Source organism: Anopheles moucheti, chromosome 2 (genome assembly GCF_943734755.1).
Source record: "Anopheles moucheti chromosome 2, idAnoMoucSN_F20_07, whole genome shotgun sequence".
In the NCBI taxonomy this organism is placed as follows: Eukaryota; Metazoa; Arthropoda; class Insecta; order Diptera; family Culicidae; genus Anopheles; species Anopheles moucheti.
Window position 1 is genome coordinate 25,727,695 of NC_069140.1, and position 20,668 is coordinate 25,748,362.

The 20,668-nt window shown below is 45.7% G+C and overlaps 1 protein-coding gene across 1 annotated transcript; it reads left to right on the forward strand.

Annotated features, from left to right (window-relative positions):
* The first annotated feature begins 857 nt into the window (after positions 1–857).
* On the forward strand, positions 858–18,662 carry LOC128298890 (protein capicua homolog). Its single transcript, XM_053034699.1, has 16 exons — positions 858–2,483; positions 3,421–4,108; positions 4,200–5,088; positions 5,145–5,256; positions 5,372–5,593; positions 5,701–5,822; positions 7,271–9,858; positions 10,008–10,467; positions 10,603–11,148; positions 12,778–13,103; positions 14,100–15,316; positions 15,421–15,572; positions 15,643–15,780; positions 15,899–16,125; positions 16,354–16,492; positions 16,597–18,662. The coding sequence occupies exons 1-16, from the start codon at positions 892–894 to the stop codon at positions 16,695–16,697; spliced, it is 9,519 nt and encodes a 3,172-aa protein (XP_052890659.1). The 5' UTR covers positions 858–891; the 3' UTR covers positions 16,698–18,662.
* Positions 18,663–20,668: the final 2,006 nt, after the last annotated feature.

Here is a 20,668-nt window from a genome sequence, read left to right on the forward strand (position 1 = left end):
GGTTTTATAACCATTTGTTGTGTCTAAACTTCAGATTTTATTCATTTTTTTAATATCTCCAAACAATCATACGTACGATAACAGGAAATTTATCCAAAATTAAACAAAAACAATCGATTTTGTTCTAAATTCAACGTTGCGTTCTCTACGATGATCGCAAGACCAGCGCCTTACGTTCAAAGGTTCTGAATTTCTTCTGGTGTAGAAGCCAAAGGAGGCAAACAGAATGATTTTTGGACCCGTAAAAACGGTTCAATAAACTTAGGGTTTTTATTTATATCGTGTGTATGTATAGTTGTCTTTAAGTAGAATGTTCGAAATTGTCTTTAATGTTTTAATTAAATTATTGTAATATTATTCCATCTAAATAATGTTTATGCTTGTTTCTTCTTCCTTTTCCCTAGATACCGGAACGAAAGAAGAAAGCTAGGACAATCTAAAATTTACGTCAATCAATAACAAAAACAAAATCCCGATCGATAAAAGGAAGCGGATCCGGATGCTCACATTCTTGCGGAGTGAAGTGTTTTCAAGATAAACGCGCACACGATCGCACTGGTAGTCGATCCGATCGCATCACAAATTCACCGCCTCGACGACGATCTATCAGCGAACCAGCTGACTGCTATGCATGGCGATAACCAGACGACGGTTTGCTTTGTGCGTGGTGTAGGTGGCGTACAGTGTCGACCCCGAGCTTGTTAGCTCCCCAGGTTGCCGCAACTTCGCCGCCCGCCAGCAAAAAAAAACAAACAAACAACAGCAAAAAGAAACACACGAACGCGATTTTAGCGTTGTCGAGCATACATTGAAACCAAGCCCCAGCACCGCGGAGGAGAGAAAGTGCCAAGCCTTGATGTGGCCAGTGTCAGTCCTGTACCGGGGGCAAGCATGATACCGCAAAAACAACCCCCGCCAACAACAGTACCACCACCAACATCATCATCATCATCGTCGTCCTTGTCGTCGTTATCGCAGCAGCAGTCGGTGAATGCCAGTGTCAACAGTGTGGCCAACAGTAGCAGCATGACAACGACCGTCGTCGCCGTTAGTACCGGTCCCGGAACGGCAGCGACGGTGGGTACTACTTCCGGGACGGGAGCGGCATCGAACACCGGCACCGCCGCCACCACCATCGATCGTACGACGATGCTGGTGGAGAAAAGCGCCAACCAGAATGCGACGCCACGGCAGCATCCGAAAAAGCGAAAGTTTGATCTCGCCGAGCTAGAAGAGATGGAATCGCATCGGCCAGTACCGCCACCCCCATTACCGGCGCCACCGACACCTACGTCGGCGCATGCCGGTACCAATGGAGGAAAGCCGGTGGTGGCACAACCGATGGATACGGAAGGAGCAGGAGGTGGAGGAGGTATTTGTCGTGAAGTGGACAATAGAGATGGAGGAGTTCGTGGTGGTGGTGGTGAAGGGTGTGCCGAAGCAGAATCATCATCGCGATCATCGTGTACCGGAACGACGGTATTTAGGAACGGTGAATCCGAGGAAAATGGAAGCTTTGCTGCATACCATTACGGTGCTAGCACCAATGGTAAATTTAGTAGAGAAGGTAGCACCAGCAGCAGCACCACCACCAACCATATGGTGACAGAAGCGAGAACGGTCAATCAGACGACGTACGAAACCACGATCCAATCGGAACGATTGCAGCGAGAACCGGGTAGCCGGGAGCGGATATTGAACTGTACTGGCCATCGCTCGCAGGCGAGCAATAGTCCCGGCCAGGGATCGTCGTCAGCAGTGTCACCGGCGAGTAATGGTAGCAACGGTGGGCTGCTAGTCGCACAACATCGCGTCAGCCCGGGCAGTGCGGAAACGGCCATGATCAATCTAACGTCCGTCCCGACGACCGCCACGCTGCTAACGATGGTACCGGCCAACAGTGGGGGTAATGTGAAGACACACCATTTGCACCACCGTCCAGCGGTATCCACCCACTACACTCATCAGCTACACCATCAACAACCACCGCCGACCGGTAGCCACAGTCCGGGCATGAACGCTGCCAGTAGTAGCAGTAGTAATAATGGTAGCACTATAAGTTGTACTAATAATACCAGTAGCATTAATAATAGCAATAGTAACGGTGCCACTTCGACCTCCTCGTCCGCCGCCGCGTCCTCTTCCTCCTCCTCCTCGTCCATCGCCACGATGAATCGATCTCAGAGCTATACCATTTCCACGATAACGCTGCAACAGCCATCACCGTCGAACACAGCGTCGCCACCGGGTGCCATCGATCCATCCAGCCAGCTACATCAGCAACAGCAACAGAATAATCAGCATTCATCGCATCCGCTGATTGCACACAATCGGCAGATACTGCTGGCTGTCGATCCGGTTGCAATAAGGCATCACCAGCAGCATCAACAGCAGCAACAAATTTTGCGATTGCAACCTTCATCTACACCGGCCGACACGTACTACATCAGCAAGAAGAAACTCCATACGACACCATCGTACGGGTAAGTTGTGTTCTCGCTGCTGGTTGGAGGGTGGGGACTGTACTGTAAGAAACGTGTTGAATTTTACCCTTAACCGTCCCTCCGAACACGAAGTGTGTTCCGCATCGATTAAAACAAGTTGAAGCTTAATGGAGGCATATCTGAACTTTAAGCTTTAAGCATCCACCTCCTCATTTCTCCAAATAGTTCTTAACTGAAGTTGGAACTTGTGGTCGAGCTTTGCCGTAGGGGAAACTCTTTGGCTCATGTTTAGTCTCAGCATTCCGACCAGTTTTTCGATCAACGCTCACTTCAAACCATTTGGTTGGATTCCACATCATTCCCCAATGATGTGCTGATCACTCAGCAAAAAAAAACTGAACGATGCTATTACCAATTCTACAGGAGATCTGACATTGATGCCCGTAACGAATATGGTGGCGTAATCTATTGTACCATGCTTGAAACTTACTTGTACACCCAATAGAAGTAAATCTGAATTGGTAAAACGCGAATAGAGTGCGGAATGTTCTAGTAAAAATAGCGTACTCAGTGTATCGATTCAGTTTTGGTCCATATGCGTAACATGTCCTCCCCATTCATAGTACGCCCCGTTGGCACTCGGCCCATCAACTCGATTCGAAGGTTTAAAATTTGCAATCATGATCATGTGAATACTAACAATACCGTACATATGTTCCCCACTAAAAAAAAACGTATTAAAATATATCACCGTACGATAGTAAATTTGAATACTATGCGCTATCGTCTTGTTACATCTCGCTATTTGTACACGCTTTGCCTGTTTCGCAAGCAGACACAATAGGGCGGCCAAATTCATGCACAAACAATTGAGAAGAGTACGGTTTCCCCGTTTCCCTTCACACGATTAGAATCGATCTGGGTTTGGTTGTGGTTGTACCGTACTTACCGTGTTTTCGTTTCCTCCACTCTGCAGCTCACCTGGAAGCTACAAACCATCGCCAACGCCACCATCTGTTGGTGGTACGGTTGCCACATCGACACCATCGCCCGTACATCAACTCTCAGCAGCAACGTCGTTCTCCGTACCGCAGCATCACTACCAGCAGCATACACTGCATCCACCCGGTCAGCATTCCCAGCAGCAGTTCCGCCAGCAATCACCACCAGCATCATCGTCCGCCGCTGCCACGCAGCAGGATCCATCGTTATCCACCAGTGGCGGAGGGCAGTATGGTAGTTCTGTCGTTAACTCCTCCACCAACACCACCACCACGACTCCACTGATTGACCTCAGCGAATGGATCAACCATCGGGTGTTGGCTCGTCGAAAAGACGTGTACGACTCTGGGCGCATCCGTGCCACATCCGCACCGGGCACCGTTGTGATCGGGTTCGATCAACCCGAGGGCAGCCATCAGACGTACGACGGTGTGCTGGACGATACGCACCGACAACAGGACATCATCGACGATGTGTGTCCCGCGCTGGCCGATCTACAACCGGGTGTGCGGGTTTGCGTTAGGGCTACCTGCGTACATCCACATCCGTTGACGTCCAACGGTGGCGATGTATTTGTCGAGGGCATTGTGAAGGAAGTGCATGGCAATAAGAAACAGTTTTCGGTACAGATTTTGAGCAGTGTCGTTGGCGATAAACATGAGGTATGTTTTGTTTTAACTTAACCTGATGCATAAAGGAAGGCAGAATGATTTCACATTAACTTGCTTAATATCTTCTCTATCTCGTAATTAGCTTCGGATAGTGAAACGTGTCGATATGCGTCTGCTTAAACCGCCCTGGTGGGATGAGCTGGAAGATGCGTTGGATAACTATACCGGCCATACAGTGCCATCAGGGCTGGTTGCTGACTGTGGATCAACCAGGCGTAATACAATCACCCTCGACCAGCATCGTGCTCAGGACGGAGACAACACCGGAAAATCGCAGCAACCCCAACAGCCAGCCATAGTGAGCTACGTACTGGCCACGTCGGCCAATAGTGATCATTTGCACGGCAGTGCCACGAATCAGCTGGTGACCGGGGTTTCGAGCGGAACAGCGGGACAACCGTCTGCCACCATTATCTACACCAGTGGTGCACCGTATAAAAACAGCATCAGCATAACGCAGGGACGCGGTGTGGCGAGTGCCGGCATACGGTACGATCCAACACTGGGAGCAGGATCATCGCTGGAACAGCAACAGCTGAAGCAGCACCTGCACGTGCCATTACAGTTGCAGCACGTTCTGCCGGCGGGAACGGGTGAGGAGCAACACCATTACCGTAGTGCCGCCACGTCGCCTTTTCAGTCTGTACAGCTAACGATCGGTGCGGATCGTGATCACCGTGATCGGGATGGCATGGATGGCGTTGCAGCTGCCGGGCACTATACCGGCGCACATGCGCGTTCCCATTCGCTCCATCATGTTTCCCATCCGGTGCAGGTTGGACTGTCGCCTGCACCGGCCCACAGCGGTAACACGATCAGTGGGGCATCAGGTTCCGGTGGTGCCGGTGGTACCGCCACCAGCAGCAGCTCAGTATTAAGAACGCTCAGTCCGGATGATCTGCGTATCACGAACCGTAGTTACGATAACGAAAGCGATGATGAAGTACGCAGCAGTTTTCCCATGGAAGGAGGTACGGAAATGTGTTACCAATAGCTTTCAAATGCTAACTTACTTGTGTTATTGTAGAAACGGAAAAATACTCAGGCAGCAGCAAGCGAAGCAGTATGCAAAGCCGTGGAAGTACCTCAAGCTTAATGGATCAGCGAAGTACACCCCGATCTCAACCTGCAACCCCAAGGTATCGTCTCGTGTTCGATCCCGCCGACCAATTGTCGATCATGTCGTTATCACCCATTAGCTTTAACAACATTTGCTTCATTTCGCTTAATTTCCATCCTTAAAATGACGATCAGATCTCAAGCGGCAACACCGCACCGATTCAAGAAGGGAGATGTTGTTTCAACTCCGACTGGCATACGGAAGAAATTCAATGGCAAGCAGTGGCGCAGGCTGTGTTCGAACGAAACGTGTTCGAAGGAATCTCAACGACGAGGCTACTGCTCGCGGCATCTCAGCCAGAAAGGCAACAATACACTCCGATCGTCCACCAGCTCGGTGACGAACCATTTCAATAGGTATGCAATTTAAGGATTCCTTATGTGCATTGACGTTTCTACGTTAGTACAGATGGGAGAAAATTGTTTAAATTATATTATTTGTTCTGTTCCTGTATCTACAACAGTAGTCGATCAAGCAGTAAAACGCAGTTGGATGAGGAAACATCTAGAGATTCTGAAACTTCACCCCACTACCGTGTCGCGGGACGATTCGACCAGGATGAAACAGATGCCGCCAATATGCTCGGTAAGTTTATTGCAAGATTGTGAACCCATATGATCAGTTTTGTGTTCAATGTTCTGTTCAAAGTAATTCAAAAAAGGATGATCGGTTTTATTGGTTAACATAACTTAGCTTCTTTTATTTAAGACATATTAAACTCCCTTAGCGGAAAAATATAGAGGTTTGAGTTAAATTATTTTAACAACTATGCTGAACGAATTATTTAATCAACAAAAAAATGTGTGCAATAATATTTATTTACATAAAGAACAGTGAATTTAAATCCATACGTTTCCAGGAATACGTTAAACCATGAATATTTCAGAAAAAAAATTCTTTGAAAACGTCCCCCAGCGAATATAAACTTCGCGAGAAAGAAAGAGACAAAACTATGCCACTAGTGGCACTCACACATGTTTAGGGGAAACACACAAAATGCGAGCTATTTCACAGTGGCCGTCGATAGCCTTTCGGTTTATATACGATCGCATCCATACATAAATCCCGTTATTCCCCTGTACCAAGGAGCGTTCCAGTACAATTGGAATCCTATCGGTTCACCACAGGTCTCTCTGTGGCACTAATGCACACACTCACACACACACACGTTCAACTTTGGATGAACACCGATCGTTGAATCAACAGCATTCAAAACGGACAATGGGTTTGAACGCTTCCGTGTAATGTTCCTTCATCTGTGTGGTGGTGGTGGTAGTAGTAGATGTCCAATGGAACTCGTTTCAGCGCAGGATTAGTTTCAATTCGTTTGTCCTCATCTACACAGTATCACTTTAGTGCGCCGCTCAAGCAATACGCGTTTTTCACATAGGCTCAGAGTGGCAGTAAAGTTATATAGTTGAAACTAAACTAAACTGTTTTCTAACATTTGTAATAACATATTACGCTAACGTAGTGAAGCGGAGTGACAATAACCGTGCAGGTTGCATTATTGACGCTATTAATGCAAAAGAGTATGAACTTTATGAACATGAACATGTACGATTTGCAAAGCGGAGCCGAGCTCTACGTCCAGTGCCTGAGTAAGTGCATTGCTCAAGTTTTTTGTTATTAAGTGACGATGATTAGCTTGTTGCTGTAATTGCCGTTTCATCTACAGAGGATTGCGTGAATTCGAAACCGAGATTATATCCTTTTCTGGAACGCGCCTCCAAAGCTAACCTCCAAACGTGTGAATGATACGCCGGTTGTATGGATTTCCTCCATCTTGTAAAATTGGTTTCATTGTGCGTGATGAGTGTATGTGTGAGGATTACTTTTCACACCGGAGAAATGTCATATTTTTCGTCAGAAAATACTAAAAACAAAAACAAAAAAACCATTTGGAAATAATTTTTTAATTTACTTGAAAATTAATAATGACTTAGTTAATTGAATTTAGTTTTCAGTGTACAGGAATCGGTATTGCATTGTCTAATAATCTCCGTTCGTTGCTCTCCTCTTTTATTTCGCAGTATCGCTCAGTAGCTCCCGTTCGGCGACACCTAGCAATTCGTTTTCGTCACCAACGGGTCATGGATCTTCCCCGTTAGCAACACAATCGCCGGTAATGATCGGTAATCGACAGAATCTTTTCCTACCTATCGGAAGCCCGGCACCGTCCAGCGAACCACACGGTAGTGTTGGTAGTGGCAGCAGCAAGTACAAAACGAACACACCGAGCCCAAATCCGTCGCACGTCATTGGTGGCGGTATCGGTATTGGCAGTAGCGGTAACACTAGCGGAGGCCATCACCATCCACTCATTCGCCCCGAGTCGCTACGGCCAACGCAGCCGCCAACAAGCAGTGCAACTGCACCACCACCGACCGGTCACGCGACCAGTGTCATACGGATGTCACCGCTCTATTCGCAGCATTCGGCACATCCGTCTGCCATTTACGCCAGTTATCCGTTGCATGTGGGTGGGACCAGTTCTGCAGTGGGACAATCATCCTCCAATTCCCAGCAGCAAGTTCACGTGGAATCTTTATCGACTAATGGTGTTGTTCAACATCAGCAGCAACATCAACCACTTTCTTTGCAACAGCAACAGCAACAGCAGCAGCAGCAGCAACAACAACAGCAACAGCATGAGCAGCAAGAGCAACCTCATGCGCTGGTAACGACCAGCAAATCGCAACCAACTTCCGGCCAGGTTCAGCTCATTTCGCAGCCACCTGTACAAGCCCATCACCATCACACGATCATACAGCAGCAGCAGCAGCAGCAGCAACAACAACAACAACAACAACAACAACTTTCACAGACTTCGCAACAGCAACAGCATACCGTGGTGTTGACCAGTCAGCATCAGCAGTCTTTAACTGTGCCAAAAAACGGCATTAGCACGGGTTCCACCTATCAATGGCATGCATTGCTTCCGATCATACATAGTCCGTCGGCGATCGCCAAGAGCAACCACCATCCTCATCATCAACACCACCACTATGCGCATATGGCACACTCGCAGACCTACGGACCATCTGCAACAATAGCAGTTTCTGCTGCTGGACCTCCATCTTCAGCGGCGGCGGCGACGGTTGCCACACAACCTTCGTCGATTGGAAGCTCCTCCACAACGACAGCGAAGTCGTCGTCGTCAGCGACATCCTCGATGATAATCGTACCATCGAAAATGTACGCTTCACCGCCACCACCCCAACCGGCCGCGGAAGATATGGTTTCCATCGACGACGATGACCAGGGAGACGATGATGTCTTTGAAGCAGAGCCCGTGAAAACAGCAGCACCCGATACGAACAGCTCCACCGCGCACGGTGGAGATCAAACAAGCAACCGGTATGCGGTCAGTGACGCTAGTGGTGGTGGTGGTGCAGGAAGCCATCAACTTCTGCGAGGAATGGACATTGAGGCACCGTCAACGACGGTTCCTAGCAATAAGGGATGTTCGGCCGAAAGTGCCGAATCAATCGCCAAGCGTCGGACGCAATCGTGCAGTGCGGCACTGCAGGCGGCCGCAGTATCAAATGGCGGTGGAAGTGGCAATGGCACACCAAAGGAACCGCAGAGTCCTTTAAGCAACAAGAAGGATGCAAAAATTCGGCGTCCAATGAACGCGTTCATGATATTCTCCAAACGGCACAGAGCGCTAGTGCATCAGAAGCATCCGAATCAAGACAATCGAACAGTGAGCAAAATACTTGGCGAATGGTGGTATGCACTAAAACCGGAAGAGAAAACCAAATACCACGAGCTAGCGAGCGAAGTGAAGGAAGCTCACTTTAAGGCACACCCTGAATGGAAATGGTGCTCAAAAGATCGTCGTAAATCTTCCTCCTCGGCGAAGGAAGGCGTTGGTGGAACGCCAGCAAGTGGCGGTGTCGGTGTAGGAGGTGTACTAGTATCAGCTGGCGGTAACAATAGCCGCGGCCGGATCGATTCCTTCGATGGTAACGATTCATTCGATGAAAAGAGTCCGAAAACTCCATCGGAAGTGATGCCACCGATCAGCTCTTCCGGGTCGGGTGGAAGCGGAAATCAAGCGAACGATATCATCCCGCTAACGGTGGCACCTTACAACACGATCGAAGAATCATCTGAAGCTTCAGCCCCAACAACGTCCTCCACCGTGATGATGATGCTTCCACCGACGACGACGGCTAATCACGGTTCAGCAGCTTCAAGCAATACGGGAAATCACAATAATCCCGAAGCGATGATCGTCGATGCAGCAGCAAACACCCCATCCCAATCTCAGCGTTACGATGAGCCGGAACACCGGGAAAAGAACGACGAACGAATGGACATTTCGATTACGGATGAGCAGATGGATGAGAGCGATGGTGTGACAGGTGGTGGTATTTCTGACGAAGATCAGCACATGACGAACGTAAAAGAAGAAGCGGTATCGAAAAACACGTCATCATCCACATGTTCGCAGCCTGCCGACGTAGCTGAACTAGACCTGAAGTGTGCCGAAAAGGTAAGCGATTCGGATGTGGAAGATATCTCTGGCAACGCTAAGTGCAAACAAGAGCATGAGGAAATCAGGCACAACGTAACTACTGCTACATCTAATGCTGCTAGTTCTTCTACTAAGGTACGATTTTGCCGATTTGTATTTGTGCTATTTTTTTTTATTTTTATTGTGCGCTCTTGTGCTCTTTATTGTGCGCTGCTATTTGAAATTGTTTGTTTTTAAATGGTATTTTAATGATGCTTTGTTTAACATTCGGTGCAATATTGCAGGTTTCACAATCGACGGTTTCAAACGACTTCCATCATGCTAGTAACGGGGACGTAGCGACGGATTATTCGATAAAAACACTGACAACGGCAAGCAATGGTGGAAATGCTAGCGGACTACCAACAACACCTGGTGGACCTAATTCATCTTCGCATGAGTCGTCTTCCGGATCGTTACTGACATGCAAACCGAAGCCTATCAAAGCAGGTGCCCTACGACAGCAACCGATGGCATTAACGGGTGATAGTGTAGGCACCAGTGCGGGTGCGAATAACGCCGTTGGTCCGGGAGGAGATAGTAATGCTGGTAGCAATATTACTTCCAGTAGTAGTGCTGGTGGGCATGGTGGTAACATATTTCAACATCACCATACCCATCCACACCACCATCACCATCACCCGATCGGGTACGCGTACAGTAGTCCGAAAAATCCTGTTGGTGTTTCGCCATTCCAGCCAACGGGTAAGTGGAGAGGTATGCCAGCTAGAGTGCTTTTCGTTATTCTGTGCTTTAGTTGCTTAATTCAGATGTGTAATAGTAGATCATGTGATACGAACGATTGTTTTTTTTTGTTAATTTTGTTCACCTCATTTACAGGAGGAGCATTTAAAACGATGCCCCAAAGTCCCAAAACACTGGGAAAACAGGACCATTCATCATATCTGCTATCACCTGCTGCCTCAACTCCAACCGTGTCTACGATAAAGATGGAACCAGCGGAAAATCTAACCACTAGCAGCAACAGCGCCCGAAGCAATGTCGATACAATATTTAACTTCTCTACCGCTGCCATAAAGGAACAATATCTACAGCAGCAGCACCAACAACAGCCGACAGCACACTATCATGCCAATGATCAGCAACAGCACAAATTGCTCCTTGCCGTGAGTAACAGCGGTGCAGAATCCATGACGGCGGCAGCAGCAACCTCCACGACGTTGACTGTAACCCCACCGAGCAGCAGCTGCTCGTCGGAAAGCGGTGGAAGCGGACTCAGCAACAGCACCAAATGTAAATCGCTGCTAGAGCTTAACCCCACCATCTGTTACACGATCTCGAATGTTAACGGTAGCCATGCGACCTCTAGTAGCAATGCAAACCTTAAGCCTAATACTAACGCAATAGTGATGAGCATGAAAAAAGGTAAACTAACAATGGATGTTGTGAACACTGCTACTTCTACTTCTACTACTACCATTACCACTAACACTGCTAGTGCAAACGAACTTAATCATCATCACAAACCGTACAGCCGTACAGATAATACCGAAAGCAATCATCATTTAACTTCTCATCTAGATGTTGTTCATCATTCTAACCATCAGCTTTCCTCATCCACGACACATTGCATAAATAGTACAGCTCGTTCTACTACTTCCGGTGTTGTTATCATCAATAATGCTAGTACCTGTAGTACGGCATCTAATACTACTATCACTAACTCTACTACAAATTCCGCAACTGCAAAGCCTTCCTGTTCGTTTGATGTTGTATATAGCGATAAGATTTCTTCTTCATCATCTAACATCACCACAACCACCAGCTTAGCTCATCCAGCGAAGAAAACATTGAATGTAGTGAATGTTGTAAATGTAACAGCGAATGCACACTTGGTTCCACCTGCAACGACAACGCTAAACGGAACGACTGCAACGTTGGTTAGTGGAGCCGTTCATGGAAATGGCAGCGGTAGTTCTAATGCAACAACTGCATTTATCATCAACACTCCCGGTGGTGCGGGCAGTACCATCCTTCGGCCTACCCAGCAATCTCTCCCACTGTTTGCGAAAATGGCCAACGTACCGTTAGTGTCAACCAACACCCAGCAGCTTCGTTCCGACCTAGATGACACGGCGGGTGTCGGCTCCGACCAACCTACTGCTGTACCTTCGTTTGTATATGAAACAATCCTAATCGAACGTCCAGCACAGTTGAAGCAACAGCAGCATCCAACCATCGGGTCGACGTTCGCGCTTCCATTTAACACCGCTTCTGGACCAATCGCCACCAATGGACTGCTGTTAGGATCAGCTTCAAATAGCGGTGCAACGAACAGTACCACCACGGCTCTACCGAGTGGAAGCATTATCGTTCTCTCTCAAGCGTCATTGAACGAGTTTCTGTTGAATGGTGGTTCTACGACGGCGTCACTGCACCAACAACATAATGACTCAGCCAATAGTAGAGAGATATTACCAAGCGCGGTGGCAAGCAAAGATGACGATCAGCAGCTACTACTAACAACTGGTGGAGGCGCAACGTCAATCACTAACACCGTCAATCCTAGTGCAACCACCGCAGGAGCTGTGACCTGCTGCTCCTCCTCCTCCACGTCCCCCTCCGTTACCTTGTCCAACTCTACTAGTGCTAGCGTAGTGAATGCGAATGTGTGTACTAATAGCATCCCTATCAGTTCTTCCCTCAATGTTACTAATCGTATCGTTGTGTCTGATCATCACTCCTTCACGACCAACGCTGTTACTACAAACACTACCAATACCAAGGTATCCGCCAGTGGTATTGACACATCCAGCCCTAACAATGCTACGAAACTAATGACGTACAGTATAAGTAAAAAAGGCATCACAACAGCTACCTCCTTCTCGACCGATCATCACCACCACCATCCTCTATCCAATCTGTCCTTCACAACCATTACTACCACTACCACCACCACTACTGCTCCCACTACAAACAATTCAAGTCTCATCAACCACAACAGCCACAACACGAAACAGACGATTATAATGATTAATCCAACAAATTCAACAGTTCTACCGGTGGCATCATCATCATCCTCCACGCCGTCGTCCGTCGCTTCCTTGCCGGCATCGTTGACACTGAGCTCAGCGCTACACCCGCTGCAAGCGCCTCCCGGCAGTGCGGGATTCTCCATGCTGTCCACGGTCAGTTCCGGTGGCGGTAGCGTTCCGGCGACAAGCATATCCACTAGCAACAGTTGTGCTACCGATTTGACGACGATGCTACCCGGCAGTGTAGCAGCGAGCGCTGGCATAAACAACACCACGACAACAACCATTCTTGCCTCCGCATCGCAGCGTTTACCGGGTCGGCAGAAATTGATGCTGTGTCCACAGGTAAGTGCGCGCAGCGCGCGAGTATTAACGCCTTTTGCAGCCAGTAGCAAGGCATTGCACTTCAGCTGCTTTTGTCGAGTTTGGTTCCTTTTTCGTCTTCTTCTCGTTAGCATATATATTTCAGTAGTGTTGATTAGAAGTGTTTTTTTTTTCTAGCTAAATACTCGCTTTCATCATCTCATTTTAAAATTCATTTTGCTCATGTTTCCCGCGCTCATATTACCTTTCCTATATGCTACCATCCTGATTATACCACACAATCCTTGCCGGGCCTCCAAATCACGCTCGATATGTTATCCAGCCAAAAACAAATTCCCGCAATCTTTTGCAGCACACCACAAAAACGCTCAAAAACAAAAACGAGAAAACAATGCTAATTGTTGCCCTTTTTTCCTGGATTGGCCATTACACATTGGATTTGAATTAACCGAAAATATCGTTAGCTGCTGCTGATCCGCCTAAATTTGGTTGTAGTTTAGCCAATCCTTTTTCATCCCATTTTCCCTGGAATGCTGTAGATAATATACGTATAAAATCGGCAAAAAATCATCCGGAACAATTAGCGACGCCTAAGTGTAGTAATAATGCTCGGCAAGAAATTCACCTTCCAGAAGGGGGACCGTATACCGTAGACCTGCCCTCGATGGATTATAATTTTGTCTTTCGTTATTTGCGTAGTTGATAGCTGGAGTGTATGTGCTCCGGATTGTTACTATTAAAAGCACCATTTAGTCTCGTTTAAGTTTTGAACTTTTCACCACTGAAACTCTCGTCCAAATGCCCCATATGCTTGCCAGTCGTTGGCGGTGCACCCTTTGTGCATCGTTTTGTAGTAGGTTAACTTAGCAATGAATTTGAAAGTACGCCTTTTTTATGAACTGCTTCCATTTTGCGCATTACGCATTCTCTTTCTCTCAATCTCTCTTTTTGTGGTATTAGTTCCTAATTGACTAACGGTTCTTCCAACTTACTTACTTGTACTTCTCTCAATTCCAGTTTGCCCTAGTCCTTCCCGATAATCAGCAATTCACGCTGACCGATCGTTCGAAGATTTCGTTCGCGAATCTTTCGACGGCAACCATGAAACCGGCACAGGCCAACACAATCTTTACCGCAATTCCTTCCGCCCCGTCGTCCTGTTCCACCATTGTTTCCTCACCCTCCTCGAACGCCACCGTCGCTTTTGCACTAACACCGACATCATCTTCCTCGTCAACCACTGGCGCTTTACGGCAGACCAGTAACGGAACCATCCAGCCGGTGACGATGGCACACGTGAAACTAACAAACATCCTCCCGACAACAGTAACACCTTCTTCATCATCCACTACTACTTCTACTTCATCATGTTCCACCTCAACCATCTCATGTTCTTCGTCGAGTATGCTAATCAAACCGTCGGCAACGACCGCAATCGTGGCCAATGGCAATGTTGCTGGTACCACCGCCACCACCACCTCCATTCCCGTACAATATTTGATCCAAGGCAAGATACCGAATCTTCTCATCTCCACGACACAGGGCTATCCGACGCAGTTGCAACAGTCGCATCATCACAGCCAGCAACAATATGCAACGATCAAGCAAGAAGCGCCGGAATCGCCCGGTGTGAAACATTACCTACCGGTCACACCGATTTCCAGCAGTACCAACGCCGCCAGCATTGCGTCTTCGCACGGCAGCGGCACCGGTAACCACCAGAACAGTGGTGACGCCACTATGGCTGCTGCTGCGGCCAGTACCACTTCGGATACCGGTGCTTCCAACGAAGAAGATATGGAGGAGGATTATGCTGGAGATCGGCAGGGTAACACCGGGTCGGCAGGGCCACCGGAGAGCAAGAAGTTTATTCTGGCACCGACACCGGCACAGCTCGGTCGCGCACCACTGCAGCGCCGTCAGATGAGCGGTGGCGGATGCAACAGTAACAGCAACAGTAACAGTGGTATGATGCAGCCAGAGCAACAGCAACAACAACCACTGAGCGGCAACAGTGTCGCTCAACAGCAGACCACACCGATGGACGATGATGGGGGGGCAGACGATGCGGCTAATTCCTCATCGAACGGGCAAAACAATCACCAGCACGCCTCGATGCCGTCCGCTTTGCCGACACCGACGTCCGCCTCAATGGAGGACTACCACAGTCAGATTTCACCGTCCGCCGCTAAGAAAGCTTTCTTTCGCAAGGCTAAACCGGATGATATGGATAAGTAAGCTGGCGTTGTTGTGCTGATACAATAGATACACCGTCGTCCTGCCCTATAGACTATGGAAACTTATGGTTTTCCTATTGTTTTTTTTTTTTTGCTTGCAGTGTGCTTCGACAGGTTGACTTTGAGAAAAAGTTCAAAACATTGCCCCAGTTTAAGCCGGAAGATTGTCACTCACCCAGTGCCATTATGGCGTCGTCGCCACGTGTGTTCACACAGAATTATCGGAAAAAGCAAACCACAACTCACAAAACGCGTATGTGTATTATGGTTGTTTGCTATGGTAATTGTTCAAGTGGGTTAATGTTGCCATTTCATTCTAGTAGTGCCCGACGATGATCAGCACAATAATCTACATTCGGACGGTAGCGTTCCACCGTTATCCAGCACGGCTACACCGTCCAGTTCGTACGTGATCGGGAATCGGTTTTTCGGACCGGATTTCAACATGGAACAGTACAAAGGTATGGTTGGCAGATGAGAGATCATATTCTAGATCGCTCGTATACTTCCATTCAATTTCGCACAAGAAAACTTAAATATGTACCACGGTATTAAAGGAGGAATTATTGTATTTTGCAGAAATGTCAGCCGATATGGGACGGGGAGGAGCAGTTGGAGCCGGTGGCGGTGGTCCAGGAGCGGACGATCGTTCGCCTCGAACACCCAAGACGCCATCGCAGCGATCAGTCAATTCGGCCGAAGAAAAGGGTCATCGAAAGATACTCGAACAACGGCGCAACCTGGTGGTGCAGCTGTTTAACGAACACGGGATGTTTCCATCAACGCATGCCACAAACAGCTTTCAGGTAAAGATCCACATGTCCTCCAGACGTATGCATTAAAAACTGGACTGACCTCGAAGTTTTTCTCGGATGATACAAGCGTCACACCGGCAGGGGGAAAAACTTTTACATGAAAAGGCACTTTCATGTCCATCATGGTGTTTGTTTTAATGCATACGTCATGACATGCTTGCTGATTCCGGTTACATTCCTTCTAATCATGCGTTTGTTTCATATGTTCCACCATTCTAGTTGGCGCACAGCGACATATTTCCCAACAAACAAAGCCTGCAACTGAAGATACGTGAAGTGCGTCAAAAATCGATGGCCCAGCAGCCTGGTTTTACGCCGCAGTCAGCTGGTCCTATCACTCCGACAGAAATTAACAGTGGTCCGTAGAACGTGTGGCACAATGAAAACATCCTCCCAATGGCATTATGGTAATCGCATTTTTTACGTATATGTGTGTGTGTGTGTCTGTTACTCGCGTTTTAGGTCAGTCTGACAACAACCAGCAACATTCGTTTCACCAGCAACAAATTCAACATCTTCATCAACCGCAGCAACAGCAACAGGAACAGCATCAAATAAATTGAACTAACATCAGTTGGACACAGAGGCGAGCTACAAGGTAAAATGGTTGAAAAGACCTCAGAATACAAAAATGGTTGGACGAGCTGGTTTCCTCGCGTTTACGTGGTTGACATTGAGAACAAACAAAAACACGCATAAATCGTTTGCATATTTGCTAGGCAAAAAAGTATAAAGCATCTCAGTGTAGTGTATGCAAAACTATGGAAAAACGACGAAAATATGTAGAACATAATGCAAGCAAAGTGAAATAAGAGCACATCAGCATTAGACAAGATACTTTTATTCTGTTTTTTGTTTTACATTATTGTGCTATCAGAAAAAAAAAATCGTTTCAAGTGATTAGCAGTTGTGAATACGGTCTCTTGATATATTGTTTTCCAATAGCAGAAATATTGGATACACTTGAAAGCACATGCAATACATTAACTACAATAGTAACGGCTGAATGGCCGAAAAAAAAACCCGTAATAAAATAATAGCCATTCCCTTCGCTTACTCTACACTCCAACATAAAACCACTATAATACAGCAAAACGATTGAATTCCCTATGAATTCCCTAGTGAAACAAACAGGCTTTTCTCGATTTTTCTCTATATTTTACACATCTTTCCTTACCCAATGCAGCAGCACCACCTATCGTTGTTACGTTATCCGAGCGTTAAAAAACGATTCTAGTTGTATCTTTTGCCATTGAGCTTTAGATTGATGTAAGAAATGGTAACAACAACAATAATGCTACATATTAGTGCTGCAGGCTTATTGACAAACGAAACGTTGTTCCGAAGCTTCTCGATTGTACAAGAGGTGCACCGGCACATGCTAGTAATTGTTTCAAGGCGTACACTTCCAGGGAAACTTTCTAGTTGAATACATTGGTTTTTCGCATTCTTACCCATGGACAAACATGGCGTTTCCACATGGCGGTGGTGTAATAGTAGTAGTAGTAGTAGTAGTAGTAGTAGTAATTGGTAGGTTGAACCCCCCGAGTGTGTAGTAATAATCATTGATGATGTTTGTTGTAATTTTTTGCGCATGTGATGTAAAGTAAAATAGTTTAATGGAAAGCGCGAGGAAGTTTGCCGGTAACACTCGGCTAATAGCTGTTTGCAATTAGCAACAAACGTCAGCATGATTGGAAGCAACCAAGTGTAAAAGATTACATGGAACCAACAAAGCATAGTGTTATTGTTATCAGCAGCAAATTAGATATGACCGATGTGGATACATTGATGAAGGACATGTTGCAATGGAGAGAAAGTTGGAAATGCAAGATAGAAGCTGTAAACACACATACACACAGGAGTATTTCACGAATTTTGCAAAAAAATTGCAAAAGCTTTTCTCTTGGTAGTTGAAATAACCCCCATCCCCCCCTTATCGATGCGCCAATGGGAGCAAAATGCGGTGATTTTAGTTCTGTAAGTTCGATTGCAAAAAAAAAAGAGAATATACAACGTGAACAAAACGTTCTAAAAAAAGTTATATTCTTCACGATATTATCTTCAGTTTAGGAATGCCAATTATCAGGGTTTATGTGCGATATGATATGATGCTGAGTGCATGGCATCGCGTTTTGCAAGCATATAAGACGACCCAATTGAGGTGTAACGTGTCTGTACATATGTAGAAACCTAACACACGCGAACACATAGATTCGTAGTGTCGATTTTTCCTTGACAAAAAAAAACAACTAACCCAATTGAGTTTTGTTGTATTATAAATCAGTTATGTTTTCCATTTCACAATTGATGTAACACGATGTAACAAGCAAAGTACAACCAATTTAGTAAGGAATAGGGTTTTACCTGCAAAACTAGTATGCAAAGAAAAGAAAAAAAGAAGGAAAAAACATCTGTACGTGTGATAATGGGAAAATAGTGGCCAATGCTGCGTAATGGTGTTTTCACGAATAAAAATAAAAACACAAAGCAGAAGGAGGAGAGAGAGAGAGAGAAAAAAAAATAGAGAGACGAGTAGTAAAAAAGATTTATTTGTTAGATGCTCCATATTTGCTTAAGTAATTGTAACACACGTTCATGAACGATATCATTACACTATGCGGGTTGTTGTCCGTAGATTCAAGACAAAGATGATTTTAGTACTCTGGTAGTAATCTCCCTAGTTAGGTACAGTTGAGTTTAAAGCCCAAATCAAAAAGCTTCATGCCCATTTAAAAAAGGTGTCTCAAGTCGAGAAACTTCTTCAGTACTTTGAATTTCAATCAGAAAGGAATACGTTCGAAACCGCATCGTCCTTTTGTTTCTGGTGTACTAACATACTGTCAATTGCAATCGGTTTTACACACAGAGAAAGCGAATGAAAAGCAGCAGAATGGTGCTTTTTTGTTGTTGATCTATTTGGATATCACGAAATCGAAAAATAACGAAACATTCACTTGCGATTGTGAGCACGATCTAGTATATGCGGCATCGATCATTATGTCATCTATCTTTCGCCCAACATTTTTTCTCTTTCTCCTTCTCTCTGACGCTTTCCGACGCACACAAACATTTCTTCCTTATAGAAAAACCGACTTTCTTAAGTAGCATGTCATTCCCAATTTGTTTTGTGACAAAAATAACAGAGAAACAAATATAAATTTACGGGGATGTAGTTAAAAAAAACACACACTCGAAAGCAGCACGTGCAAGTCGTAGAAATTGAACTAGTAAATGTGACATTTGCACACTCCCACAAGAGCCGTATCGGAAAGCAAATAATGGTGTGTCACGAATCCTTGTCACAAAGGTTAAACAAGCAAACACACAACTGTTGTACACCACGCCGTCTGTAGAATGTGTTTTAGTAAACGGAGAAAATGAAAAGATATAATCTTTACATCGCTATCGGGTGACTAATTTGCTTTACACAATGCTCTTGGGCCATAAGAAAGTGGTGGGACCGAAACAATAATGTTTTGTTGCCTGTCCCCCTCGCAGTTAATTATGTGCTTTAGGGACTTGTTTTTTATTAGTTTAAATAAGATGAGTAAAAGTGAAATTTACGAAGGGAGCTTCTGTGCGTTTATTTTATCTTCTTTTCTCCAAGAGAGATATAAAATGTGAAGCAAATGAACAAACAGTCCAGAAGTAGGAGCAAACGGAAACAAACACAACTTGTAAACCGTTATATTGACACATCAAGAACATATACAGGACATGATGTAGTAGTAGTGGGCTGTTCTTATAAGCAAGGAAAAACAAATTAATCTAGTAAAAGAGTGAGCTATATCCTTCAGTAGTTGTGCATTAAGTGGTAAGAATCACGACGGTAATGTAACTGCATTGTGAAATGAATTATCATATTGTATATGATTGATGTGGGAGAAGTGGGAGAGTATGTTGCATATTGGGACAAGACGGTTCGCGCAGGTAAACGACAAAGCCGTTTACCAGCGAATAGAAGATGAAAATGCATATTAGCCAAACACAGCACCGCCATACATTAGCATCATCTTTCCTTTTCCTCTCGTTCTTCCCAATATTAGCAGTAATATTGAAAGAACAGAGGGAAATCACATAAAAATGAACTTCTTTGCGTTTCGAGCATAGGTGTGTGTGTGTATGAAGTGTAGGAAAAGGATTAGATGGGGCAATGTGTGTATGTGTAGCAGCAAAAACGGAACTCGGGAAGAAACGAGTGGTGATGTGCTAATATAACGAACGAATTTCTAAAGTTTTCCTCTTAACACACACGAAACAAACAAAGCAAAATACTGTATACACATAAGCTGAGAGAAAAACAATATATAATGGAAATGAAAATGACAAAACGATCACACAAATTTAATGGTATAAACAGACAAGAAAAGTTAAAAACAAACAAACGTGTTAAACAGCCTGTAGGGCGACCTGAAATGTAAACATTTGATATACAACGCACTAGAAAACAGCCATCTAAAAGGATAAAGAAAGTAAAATCGTATAACAATAACAGAAGTATAGAATTTCAACGCAGATAAAAATAACACTC